General features: G+C 46.3%; 1 protein-coding gene across 1 annotated transcript in view; it reads left to right on the top strand.

The window, feature by feature from the left end:
- The window catches only part of LOC307025360 (uncharacterized protein), a gene marked incomplete at its 3' end in the record, with an annotated part of 33810 nt that extends 21216 nt beyond the window's left edge, over window positions 1-12594 (top strand). The window contains exon 14 of the mRNA XM_079659993.1: window positions 12329-12594. Within this exon, the coding sequence (XP_079516119.1) occupies window positions 12329-12594 (266 nt within the window). The remainder of the gene's footprint in view (window positions 1-12328) is intronic.
- Window positions 12595-13300: the final 706 nt, after the last annotated feature.

The following is a 13300-nucleotide window of genomic DNA, read 5'->3' as shown; positions in this document are numbered from 1 at the left end:
AAGTTGCTCAGGATAAATGTGTCACTCTCTTTTAGTGACTGCACTAACCCATTGTTTGACTCAGATGAAGTTACAGCTTCCCTAAATGTTAAAGGGATATTGCACATCTGTAACAATAGTCCCTTTTGGTCAGTAGCTGATCCTCACTCTCCTCACCACACACACTGCCACATAGGTAAGCTGGCTTCTTCCTCGCTCTTGAAGGATAAGCTCACTGTGGGTGTCTCCTGTCTCTGTCACCACAGGTATAGAGATGGACTAACGTTAGTATCACGCTTGATCTTGCCAGATTTGCTCTGTAGCTCAAAGTCGTCATCAGAGACGGTTTCTGTTTGTGTTTCTCTTTCTGCATCGACTTGGTCACAAACTTCACGAGTCTAGATGTTTGCACGTTTCCACTGTGAGGGAAATAGATCCATGTAGGCTGGACTCTTTGTGTCGTATCCAACCAATATTCCCTCTTCACACCTTGAGTCCAGATTATTTTTGTCTTGCTTATAGGAATAGCTCAATGAGCCAAACGTGTGCATTCTGGACAGGTCAGGCCGTCCACCTGTCAGCGTAACGTAAGGTGTCTGTTTTGAGCAGTTGTTAAAGCATCTGTTCCTTACTATAGCTGCTGCCTGTACGGCATGGAGCCACATGCTTTTTGGCATCTCATTTTCTATAAGCATGGCCATGTCAACAAGTGTGCTCCAATTCCTCTCAGCAGTGACCTTTCATGTCTAATGTTATTCCTGCATAGTAATGCTTGGTAATGTTTGCCTGTGAACTCTGTTGCATTGTCTGACATGACACTTTTTACTTTCCCGGGCAGTAGAAATCTCTCTCTCTGCACTGTGTCACTTTTGTTTTTAAGGAAATACACACAGACTGCACTGGAGTAATCGTCTGTGAATGATAAAGCATACTTAAAGCCTTCTCTGGATTGCAGATCTATTGGTCCTACTATATCTGTGTGCACCAACTCTAGAGCTGCTCTGGCTCTTACATCAGCCTCCCTGTTCCTGGTTTGGGTAAACTTCTCTTTAGTGCATACATCACAATGTGGAGGTTTGTTTACCTTACTCTTAACTGACATGCCATGAACCACATTCTGTAACTTCTGAATATCATCATAATTACAGAGTCCCAGGATCTCATGCCATGTCTGTAAATCTTAACACCTGTTGCATTGGTCATCACATTCCTCATTTACTGTGTTCAAGAAATAAAGTCTGTTCAATTCATAAATGGGAAAATGTGTAGCGTCGTTGCCCTGCTTGAACGTTACCGTTGCTCCTTTGGCAGTAGCTGCTTTCAAAGGAAGACTGTCTTGGGGGTACGATGGGACGCACAACGCCTCCTTCAGAGTTGTTTAGTGTCTTTTCCCCACGCTGTCCACCATAATACACAGCGTCCCCTCTTCCTTCTGCTACACCATTGCATGTATCATTTCTGCTCCGCGTTTCTCAAAGCGGTGATGGCGGTCTCTGCACGTATTATATACTAGGTTTTTTTTTTTCTACATTTATGCTTAAACTTGCTTGAAAATTACAATTCAAAAAGTGAATGTAGGATTTGATATGTTTTACGAGACATAAGGGCAAGAATTCAGAGGGAAAGGAGCAATTTTGAGCTCTGCTCTTAAAAACGGCTTTTTTTTAAAGGTCACACGTCAAACGCGTCATATTACATCACACAGGGGACACATCTCCCTCTCTGACCGCGGGTATAGTAGAGTTGCGTTGAGTTGAGCGGTTGTGTTTTAGTGAGCTGGTATTTTTCGGTAGTTTTACATTGTATTGATTTGTAATCATGGTGCAGTATTGTGTTTGTTGCACAAATACCAGCCTGTCAGGACATCGAGTCCACAGTAAAAAGGACCGGAGCTAGCGTTCGTTCCTGGGTGCGTTGTGCATCCACCTCCCTGTAGCACATATTCTCCACAGCTTTATCAGGAAACCGTATTACTTCTCTCTCCTCCCCCCCCCCCTTCGCTGCTCTCTCTCTCCCCCCCCCCCCCCTTCGCTGCTCTCTCTCTCTCTCCTCTCCGGTACACGGCACCGTAAGACATTGCATTAGGTAACGCTGTGGTGGCTGTACTGCTCCAGCCGTCTCCTTTGTGTTTGTTTGTTTCCCCCTGTCTGTGTTGTTTGTGTGTGCGTGGTGGCTGTCACTCCTGGCTCCCGGCTCAACCTCCACTCACCTGCTGCAATCAGCTGTGCACCCTCCCCGACTACACACCTGCTTTCCATCAAGCCATTTACAACGGCATATCAAAGGAGGCTCCACAACCTTTCTCCGCCAGATCGTCAAGGATCAGCCGTATCTCACGTCTCTCCTCCGGTACACAGCACCGTAGTGTGGAGTTGCATCAGGTAACGCGAGATACGGCTGATACTCGTGCATTAGTTTCTGTTATGGATCAGTATCAACAGTCCTGCCAGTAACGTTACTATATTATCAATGCTACGTTAGTTATAGCCTGATATATGATAGCTAACTTTACAATGTTGTGATGTGACGTTAGCTAACATTCTGTAGCTAACACCGGTCACTCACCAAGACAGCTGCTCTGTTCTCCACTGGTTCTCCTCACACCACAGCTCAATTTCTCTCTGATGGCCGTTATTTCTTCTAATCCTTGGCTGCTCCTGGTCTCTTGGACGCCTAGCAGGCTCATCATTATAAGGTTGTGGTCCGTCATATGCATTCGAATATTCATGTTCAACTTCTTCTGTGTCTTTTGTGTCGAAACTAGCATTGGGATGCATGTTTATTAATACGTTACACCGGCCGCTCTCCCCCTTGTGTCCCCCATGTTACGTCACACGCGGGAGGTCACGTGCCGAGGCTTTTTTATGCGGAACTTAACATTTCTTACAAAAACGACGCCAGATGTCACTGTAGTGTATATTTCTGTATATCTTTTTGAAAATCTAGTGTATTCATCATTTTCCTACACATTTATTCACAAGATCTGAGTACTTCTACTTTTACTCAAGTACAATATCAGAGTAGGCCTACTTCTACTTTTACTCAAGTACCAGATCTGAGTACTTCTACTTTTACTCAAGTACAATTCATTTCATTTCATACCTTTATTTATACAGATGAATCCCATTGAGATCATTGATCTCTTTTTCTAGGGAGACCTGCTCAAGTAGTTCCACATGAAACATAAAAACATAAATAGAACAAAAAAAGGACATCATAAAGCATCATTTACATAATTATCCACATAAACAGGTACCAATAGCTTCCGATTGAGTAGCATCCAACCAAGCTTTAAAAACATTTAGTGGCACCAGATTGTTCAGTTTCCATTTAATTTGCAGACTATTCCATTACAGTGGAGCTGCGCATCTAAAAGCTGTCTTCCCTAAGACAGTCCTAGCAGTCAATATCAGAGTACTTCTACTTTTACTCAAGTACAAGATCTGTGTACTTGTACTTTTACTCAAGTACATGATCTGAGTACTTCAACTTTTACTCAAGTACATGATCTGAGTACTTCAACTTCTACTTGTCTGTTAAATGGAGTCTCTGTGATTTGTTCAAATGCGACTTTTTGGCCAAGATGCAGGAAATATGTGGAAATGCTGAGAGTTTGTAAACCTGTCTGACCCGCTGACATCTGGAACATTTCCTGAACGCATCAGAGAGGCACCATCTGTGTCCACACACACACACACACACACACACACACACACACACACACACACACACACACACACACACACACACACACACACACAAATACATTTCTGTCTGTTTTCTTTCTGGATCAGATGGACTTTAGTGTCCGACTCAGGGGAAATGTGTTTTCGCAGCTTTAAATATCCTCTATGATCAGAATCAGGTTAATCAGCAGGCGGGTGACACGTACGAGGAATTTGATTTGATGTCAAGGTGCAGACATAAAAGTAAAACAAACATTAAAAATACAGATAGAGAACTAGAAAAATATTAAAAATAATGCAAAATATAGTTAAATGTAAATAACATTTCAATAGAAATGGAATGGAGTTAAAAGGAATGAAAATCGGCAGTAATAAAAAATAAAATAATATTGTTGTGAATTGTGATATTCTAAGTTTCAGATTTAACGTCAGAAGTGAATTAAAAAAACAACAAACATGACAATAAACAGCATTAGGAATTTTCTGAACAGGACGAAGCGCAGAATAAACATTCAACAGGATGAAAGAGTATAAAAGATGAACGCGCTGCGGGGGAGGCGGCGGTGCATTATACATGTTGTGCGGGGGATTAGAGCCCGTAGTTACAGGCGGCTGATAACTCATTAGCAACCGCATGATTACTCTCATTTACTTTATTCATTTAAGCTGAATGCTTCAATGTGTCACAGAGAGTCCATTAACCACAGCTCTGACAAGATATCATATCAAAAACTATTCATACTTCATTCCTCCTAAAAAAAGAACAGTGTTTTAAATATTTAAAAATATAGTTGCAAACGTGCTGCAACGGTCCTAATCTCAGGAGACACTAAAGAGTGACGCACACAGCTGGGGACACTAAAGAGTGACGCACACAGCTGGGGACACCAAAGAGTGACGCACACAGCTGGAGACCAGGGGACACTAAAGAGTGACGCAAACAGCTGGGGACACTAAAGAGTGACGCGCACAGCAGGGGACACTAAAGAGTGACGCACACAGCTGGGGACACCAAAGAGTGACGCACACAGCTGGAGACCAGGGGACACTAAAGAGTGACGCACACAGCTGGAGACCAGGGGACACTAAAGAGTGACGCACACAGCTGGGAGACAAGGGGACAGTAAAGAGTGACGCACACAGCTGGGAGACAAGGGGACACTAAAGAGTGACGCACACAGCTGGAGACCAGGGGACACTAAAGAGTGACGCACACAGCTGGGAGACCAGGGGACACTAAAGAGTGACGCACACAGCTGGGAGACCAGGGGACACTAAACAGTGACGCACACAGCTGGGAGACCAGGGGACACTAAAGAGTGACGCAGTTTGAATGTTTGAACTGTACAGTTTTACCAGCAGGAAGAACCAAACTGATCCTCAGTGGAAAACGGTTAAAACAAATGACATCTGTAAAGAGACAGGAACTAATGAGCCAAATATTGAACTGCCCACACACACACACACACACACACACACACACACACACACACACACACACACACACACACACACACACACACACACACACACACACACACACACACACACACACACACACACACACACACACACACACACACACACACACACACACACACAGGTGCATTTTTCCACATCGTCGCTGAAAAGCAGGTCAATGTACCCGGTCTCCATGACGACAGCTCTTCCATGACAGGTCCCAACTTTTATGCTGCTATCAGTGTGTGTGTGTGTGTGTGTGTGTGTGTGTGTGTGTGTGTGTGTGTGTGTGTGTGTGTGTGTGTGTGTGTGTGTGTGTGTGTGTGTGTGTGTGTGTGTGTGTGTGTGTGTGTGTGTGTGTGTGTGTGTGTGTGTGTCTCAATTCAATTTAAAATTGCTTCATTGGCCTTGGCCCATTTTAGGACACAGTGTTATTGAAGCAAATATCATTGAGACTGTTTTATATTAACGTTAACAATACAAACCATTAAAAGGATATTTTAACAACGTGTCCTTCTCCGGGGATTTTTGAAAAGGTCTTGGAGTTATTGGGGATTGAACCTGAAGTGTTCCTCATGTGACTGAATACTTCATGAAGGCATCTCTTTCTGTCACTCGAGCGAACACCCCAGTGTGAACAACACACACGTTTGTTTGCCTGAGTGAATATGAATAATTGATCGTGAATTTGAGCTGCAGAAAGTGATCTCACATTTTACAGAATATATAAGAATCTGAGGAGCAGCTGGAGTTATCTCCCAGGAGGTCTCATTTCACCTGAGATACGGTTGCTATCATACATTGGACTTATTTGATCATTTCCTCTCTGTTTTTTGTAGCATATCATTAAGCCGTAGTCTTGCCTTTGTCATCTCCAATATCCAACGCTCAACTCAAATCAAATCAAATCAAGTTGAAATGTATACAGCACATTTTGAAACCATTTTTTGTCGAGCCAAAGAGCTACATATAAAAAAATACACTACAGTAAAGACACTTCACAGAATATCATTATGTCAATACGACACCCTCTGTCCTTAGACCCTCTGTCCTTAGACCCTCTGTCCTCAGACCCTCTGTCCTCAGACCCTCTGTCCTTAGACCCTCTGTCCTTAGACCCTCTGTCCTTAGACCCTCTATCCTTAGACCCTCTATCCTTAGACCCTCTATCCTTAGACCCTCTATCCTTAGACCCTCTGTCCTCAGACCCTCTGTCCTTAGACCCTCTGTCCTCAGACCCTCTGTCCTTAGACCCTCTGTCCTCAGACCCTCTGTCCTCAGACCCTCTGTCCTTAGACCCTCTGTCCTCAGACCCTCTGTCCTTAGACCCTCTGTCCTCAGACCCTCTGTCCATAGACCCTCTGTCCTCAGACCCTCTGTCCTTAGACCCTCTGTCCTTAGACCCTCTCTCCTCAGACCCTCTGTCCTTAGACCCTCTGTCCTTAGACCCTCTATCCTTAGACCCTCTGTCCTCAGACCCTCTGTCCTCAGACCCTCTCTCCCTAGACCCTCTGTCCTTAGACCCTCTATCTTTAGACCCTCTGTCCTCAGACCCTCTGTCCTTAGACCCTCTATCCTTAGACTCGTTGTCCTTAGACCCTCTGTCCTAGACCCTCTGTCCTTAGACCCTCTATCCTTAGAGCCTCTGTCCTCAGACCCTCTGTCCTTAGACCCTCTGTCCTTAGACCCTCTGTCCTCAGACCCTCTGTCCTTAGACCCTCTGTCCTCAGACCCTCTGTCCTTAGACCCTCTGTCCGTAGACCCTCTATCCTTAGACCCTCTATCCTTAGACCCTCTGTCCTCAGACCCTCTGTCCTTAGTCCCTCTATCCATAGAACCTCTGTCCTCAGACTCTCTATCCTTAGACCCTCTGTCCTCAGACCCTCTATCCTTAGACCCTCTGTCCTTAGACCCTCTGTCCCTAGACCCTCTGTCCTTAGACCCTCTATCCTTAGACCCTCTGTCCTTAGACCCTCTGTCCTTAGACCCTCTGTCCTTAGACCCTCTGTCCTCAGACCCTCTGTCCTTAGACCCTCTGTCCTTAGACCCTCTATCCTTAGACCCTCTGTCCTTAGACCCTCTGTCCTTAGACCCTCTGTCCCTAGACCCTCTGTCCTTATACCCTCTATCCTTAGACCCTCTGTCCTTAGACCCTCTGTCCTTAGACCCTCTGTCCTTAGACCCTCTGTCCTCAGACCCTCTGTCCTTAGACCCTCTATCCTTAGACCCTCTGTCCTTAGACCCTCTGTCCTTAGACCCTCTATCCTTAGACCCTCTGTCCTTAGACCCTCTGTCCTTAGACCCTCTGTCCTCAGAACCTCTGTCCTCAGACCCTCTGTCCTTAGACCCTCTGTCCTTAGACCCTCACATCGTACAAGGAAACACTTCCGGAGAAACCCACAGTTTAAAGGGGAACATGGAGAAACCTCAGGGAGAGCAACAGAGGAGGGATCCCTCTCCCAGGACGGACAGACGTGCGATAGATGCCGTGATTAAATCAAAGAGATAATACATTTACAGCTTAGGTAGACAGAATGTGTTGAAATGTATGTGTGTATAATAAGAAGATGAATCCACGAGGATGTCAAAAACAATCCTGTGTAAAACAGACTCAGTGTGTATTGGCCTGTACATTCTGGATTGTTAGAATAATTGTGGTCCCATATCCTTCCACTGATCAAAATCAAGGAAGATAGGATCCCACGTTGATATAATAAATGAGTTATCCTTTAAACCAGCATCAACGTGAGCAGAACCTGACAGACCGTGAAACCACCTCAACGACTCCCATCATCCTCCTCTCTCTGACTCATTATTATCTCTCTCAAGGGGATCGTACCTTCAACAGCTCTGACATTACCACACACAGACTTTTTCAAATTAACTTTGACATTATCAAAATTGTCCTTTTTTCAGTCTATCTCGTGGACCTTTTTTGTCTATTTGATGTCAGAAGAATTCCAGTTGCAGTCAGGCTTTGGGGGGGCGGGAGTGGGGGTAGGGCTGGCCCTGGGGGGGGGTCTTTGTTATAGGCTGCAGGTGATGAGGTGTGAGTTATTTATCGACGTGAGAGAGGTTTACATACTTAGAGCTCTTCACCATTGATTATCCGGCAGAGGCTCAGTCAGTAGGGGCTTGGACTGTGAGCCGTAGGGTCGCCGGTTCAAGTCCCCGGCCAGACCTAAATATGGAGTGTGGACTACTACTTGGAGAGGTCCCTGTTCACCTCCTGCCCTGACGTGGTGCCTTTGAGCAAGGCACCAGACTTCCCCCTTCCCCCCCCCACTCCCATTGCTCTCCGGGTGCTGTACAATAGCTGCGCACTGCTCCTGGTACTAGACTCCTGGTACTAGACTCCTGGTGCTAGACTCCTGGTTCTAGACTCCTGGTTCTAGACTCCCGGGGCTAGACTCCTGGTTCTAGACTCCTGGTTCTAGACTCCTGGTTCTAGACTCCCGGGGCTAGACTCCTGGTTCTAGACTCCTGGTTCCTGGTTCTAGGCTCCTGGTGCTAGACTCCTGGATCTAGACTCCTGGGGCTAGACTCCTGGTTCTAGACTCCTGGTTCCTGGTTCTAGGCTCCTGGTGCTAGACTCCTGGATCTAGACTCCTGGTGCTAGGATGGGTTAAAAGCAGAGAACACGTGTCACTGTGTGCTGTGGGCTCTGCATGTGAGACCATTAAAGAGGGTTTCATCCCTCCCATTCTATTCTATTAGTCATGGCTTCTTTAATGGGGATCACATTATGTGTAATCGAGCGTTTAGCTGCAGGTGTCTGGGAGCGAGTCGAGAGAGAAACACATTTTAAAATACAATTAGATAAGAGAAGATAAGAGAAGATAAGAAGAACTTTATTGAGCCCAATTTGGGAAATGTCTGCATTGCAGCTGCATAAAAAGACAAGGCATTGAACATTAATATAAAGCAGGATATTATATATACTACATTATCCACGCCAGTGAGGGAACACAGCCCGAATATCACAATGATCTTAATCAGCTATTCTCCTCCATTCTGGGTGCCATCATTAAAGATGGTCCAAGAAATGTAGACTTGATTTGGGACTTGTTTGATTTATTGGACTTGTTGGACTTGTTGGACTTGATTCGGGACATGACTTGTTGGACTTGGGACTTGTTTGTCTTGACATGGGACTTGTTGAACTTGTAAAGGGACATTATTTGGGATTTGTTGTTCTTGACTGTTGACATCCAATTTGAAGTTGACCTGGGACTCAATGTTTGTTTTACTTGGGACTCGACATGGCATTGAAGTTGTTAATGGACTCAATCTGGGACTTGTTGGTCTGGACTTAGGACTCCACTTTGAAGTTGTTCTCTTGACTTGACTTGTTGGACTTGTTAGTCGACTCAATGTTGGATTTGTTGGTCTTGAATTGGGTCGGTTGGTATTTTCTGTAAAAACGTATTTTATATTTAGCACCTGACTTGGTTTGTCTGGACTCAGGACTTCCTGCTGGACTTATTTGTCTTCTCTGTTGGTTATGATTAAGGACTTGACTTGGATCTTGTTGGACTTGTTCAGGGCCTCCATTTGGGACTTGTTATTCTGGACTCAGAACTTGGCTTTAAAGTTCATTCGGTCTTGATTTCGGTCCAGATTAGGGACCTGATTTAGGAATTGTTGGTATTTCCACGAGACTTTAATAGACTTGTTGGGTTTCATTTGAGACTTGTTGACATTCAAGAGCCTGGAAACATGTAGCTATGCTGCAGGACGGAGGATGGAGAGCAGAATGATCTGAAGGGAACGCACCCAAACACTTTGAGAGTATAATGAACCGATCCACAGAGAGCCGGTGCTTCGGGGCTGAATTACTGTGAGCAGCTATTTGAGGAAACATCCCATCAGCATCGCAGCCGTCAGCTCTTTGTGGAGCGCATGACACACATCTACTGTATTATGGTCTGTCGGAGGAAAGTCTCTCTTGTTTGAGCATCTTTTATAGTCTCCGCGTCTGTGTGAAATGTTGTTGGCATGGTAACAAGCAGACAGCAGCTGTTCACAGGGATGGAAGAAAAGGCAGCTCTGCTATAATTATTCCTATACGAGAAAAGTGCAGTGAGTTACTCAGTATTTCTGACAAAGAAAATCATCCCACTGACAAGTATGACCTGCAGAGGGGGGGGGGGTCTGCAGAGTCACAAACCCTCAAAGTACACCCTGTAGGGAGTAAAACTCTAACACAGAGAAGACCTGTCTATGACGGGTAACTTCGTCACTGTGGACTGACGGCCTCGGGCCTTGTAACATGCACACGTGGTTTGGTTTGGGGCTGTTCCCCAAACCCGTTTTGTCTGTTGCTCTTGATTGTGTTCACCTGGTGCCCTGTGTTGTCTCCTCCCCCCCACCTGTTTCTAATTGCTCCCCTCCCCCACCTGTGTCTAATTGTTTTTTATTTATTTATTTATTTAATTTATTCTACTAAAATCATACAAAAACAAAAACGTATAGTTCATACACACAAATGAACAAAATTAGTAGAAGCGGGAGGGCTGAAGCATAGCTTATGGGGAGTAGCCCTCCCGTGCATCATCAATAGCATCAATATAATAATAATGGAATTTATTTAATCAAAAACGTATCGAAATTAAGGAATACAAAGAAACAAAGAAAACTAATGAAAACTGGAAAAAAAGAAAGAAATTAGGGCAAGAAAAAAACGAATGCATATATCAGCAATACTGGGAATATCAAATACCTGTTACGCTGATTAGTGTGTGGGTATCTAGGCTCTGTTTCTCTGTCTGTGTTGGGTGGTGTGTGAGATCCTGGTGGCTGCAGGCTGTGCTCAAGAGAACAACAGCAGGATTGAGGCTGTGTGTCATTGTGTTCAGTTCAGCTGACCGTTGAGCGGCCCAGACCAAGCAAGGAGGCAGAGTCAGCACTTCCCAAATATCACCTGGTGTGGGCATTTATTAAAACATGAACACAATGACACACAGCCTCAATGCTGCTGCTGCTGCTGTTCACGTGGGCTCAGCCTGCAGCCACCAGGATCTCACACACACACCAGCCTCCTAACAGACAGGGAAACAGAGCCTAAATACACACAACTTAATAAACCAATTACACACAGGTGGGGGGGGGAGCAATTAGACACAGGTGGGGGGGGGAGCAATTAGACACAGGTGGGGGGGGGAGCAATTAGACACAGGTGGGGGGGGAGCAATTAGACACAGGTGGGGGGGGGAGCAATTAGACACAGGTGAGGGGGGGAGCAATTAGACACAGGTGGGGTGGGGGAGCAATTAGACACAGGTGAGGGGGGGAGCAATTAGACACAGGTGGGGGGGGAGCAATTACACACAGGTGGGCGGGGGAGCAATTAGACACAGGTGGGGGTGGAGCAATTAGACACAGGTGAGGGGGGGAGCAATTAGACACAGGTGGGGGGGGAGCAATTAGACACAGGTGGGGGGGGAGCAATTAGACACAGGTGAGGGGGGGAGCAATTAGACACAGGTGAGGGGGGAGGAGACAACACAGCGCACCAGGTGAACACAATCAGGAGCAACAGACAAAACGGGTTTGGGGAACACCCCCAAACCAAACCTCACGTGTGCATGTTACAAGGCCCGAAGCCGTCAGTCCACATTTCCTAATTCCTCTCCCGAAAGAGAACAGTACTTCATTCCTGCGACACTTATGGATCTCGGCCATTTTGCCCTCCTCCACGTGTCTCCACTCTGCCCGGTGTTCCTGCCTCTCTCTCTTCTGGATCCTCTGTCTCTTCTTCAGACTCAGTTTCTTCCGGAGACGTTTCTTCTTTTGGCCCGACGCGAGCAGAGAGGCGTCTGCGTCTGTTGTCTCCGGCTCCTCTTCTGTCTCTGCATCGCCCCCTGCTGGTTGGTCCTCAGACTGCACCTCCTCCTGACCGTCCACACCTTCTTCCCCTTCTTCTTCTTTTCCTCCGCTGTCGTTTCAGCTGGACTCACGAGACCCTCCTCTTCCACTGCACCCGGCTTTACTTTTCTTAACCTTCTTCTTCTTCTTCTTCTTCTTCTTCTTCTTCTTCTTCTTCTTCTTCTTCTTCTTCTTCGAGAGAGAGAGAGAGAGAGAGAGAGAGAGAGTGCAGTCGAGTCGACTTCAGGAAGCTCAGCGCTCACCTTCTCCTCTTCCTCCCTCTGTAACTCCTCTTTCTCTTTCTGCTCTCGCATCAATCCCCGGTCCTCCGGCAGGATCTCTTTCTGCCCCAGCGGCAGAGCCCGTGCCCGTCGAGCCTCCAGCCAATCTGCCCTCCTGCCTCCGGAGTCTCCGTTCCTCTTCCATCATGGACTCCCGTTCCTGTACCCGTGCTCACCGGCTGCCTGAAGCTGCAGGAGTGACCTCATCCTCTCCCTCAGCTCCTCCGTCACTCGCACCTCCTCACGTGGTCGATCCCACTTCTGACACCAGCTGTGAAGCTGACCGTCGTACTAAATGCCCACACCGGGTTGTGTTTTAGGACGTTCTGGCTCCGCCCTCAGCTTCACACCGCCCCAGAACGCCTCCATGGGGATTTGCTTTTTCCATTTTTTTCTTCCGGGAACCAAGTGACGTAACGACGGAGACACACACACTCGATCTTTCCTCAGCAACTCCATCTCCTCCCTGAGATGGCAGCATACCTGCCAACCCTACCGATTTGGGCGGTAGTCTACCGCCTACCGACTCAGCTGGCTTTTCCTACCGATTTCCAATCTTCCCAAACTATAAAAAATAAAAATGACACCACACAGACACTGGACTCCACTTTTGGCGGACACCGTTTGCAGCGTGTCTGTGATCCCATCATACAAACAGTCCTCTGTGTTTCTGAAAGAGAAACAACGTGCAGAGGAAAGGCAGCGTTACCCCCGGGGCTGATGGGTAATCACTCCCAAATGAGTTTAAGGGAACAGAGACGAGGCATTTGAGTCCTGCAGGGTTTCCCCGTTAATATCAGTGTCTCGAAAACACATGTTGGCGACTGAGAGACATCCAGTGTTTGGTCTTTTCCTGAAGCATCCTACAGTGTCTCAACTGAAAGAGGACCACAAACACACACAACATATAATACCATTTTGAGATTTGGGGATATTTATTATTTATATTTCACTTTTTCTGACATTTTCAACACCAAACATGTCTTTAATGTCTCTGTTTAGTGAACTACAGCAATCTGAAAGCCT

This window comes from Notothenia rossii (genome assembly GCF_949606895.1).
Source record: "Notothenia rossii genome assembly, chromosome: 11".
NCBI lineage: Eukaryota > Metazoa > Chordata > Actinopteri > Perciformes > Nototheniidae > Notothenia > Notothenia rossii.
The sequence above is the reverse complement of the archived record's forward strand: the minus strand, read 5'-3'. Positions and strand labels throughout refer to the sequence as shown.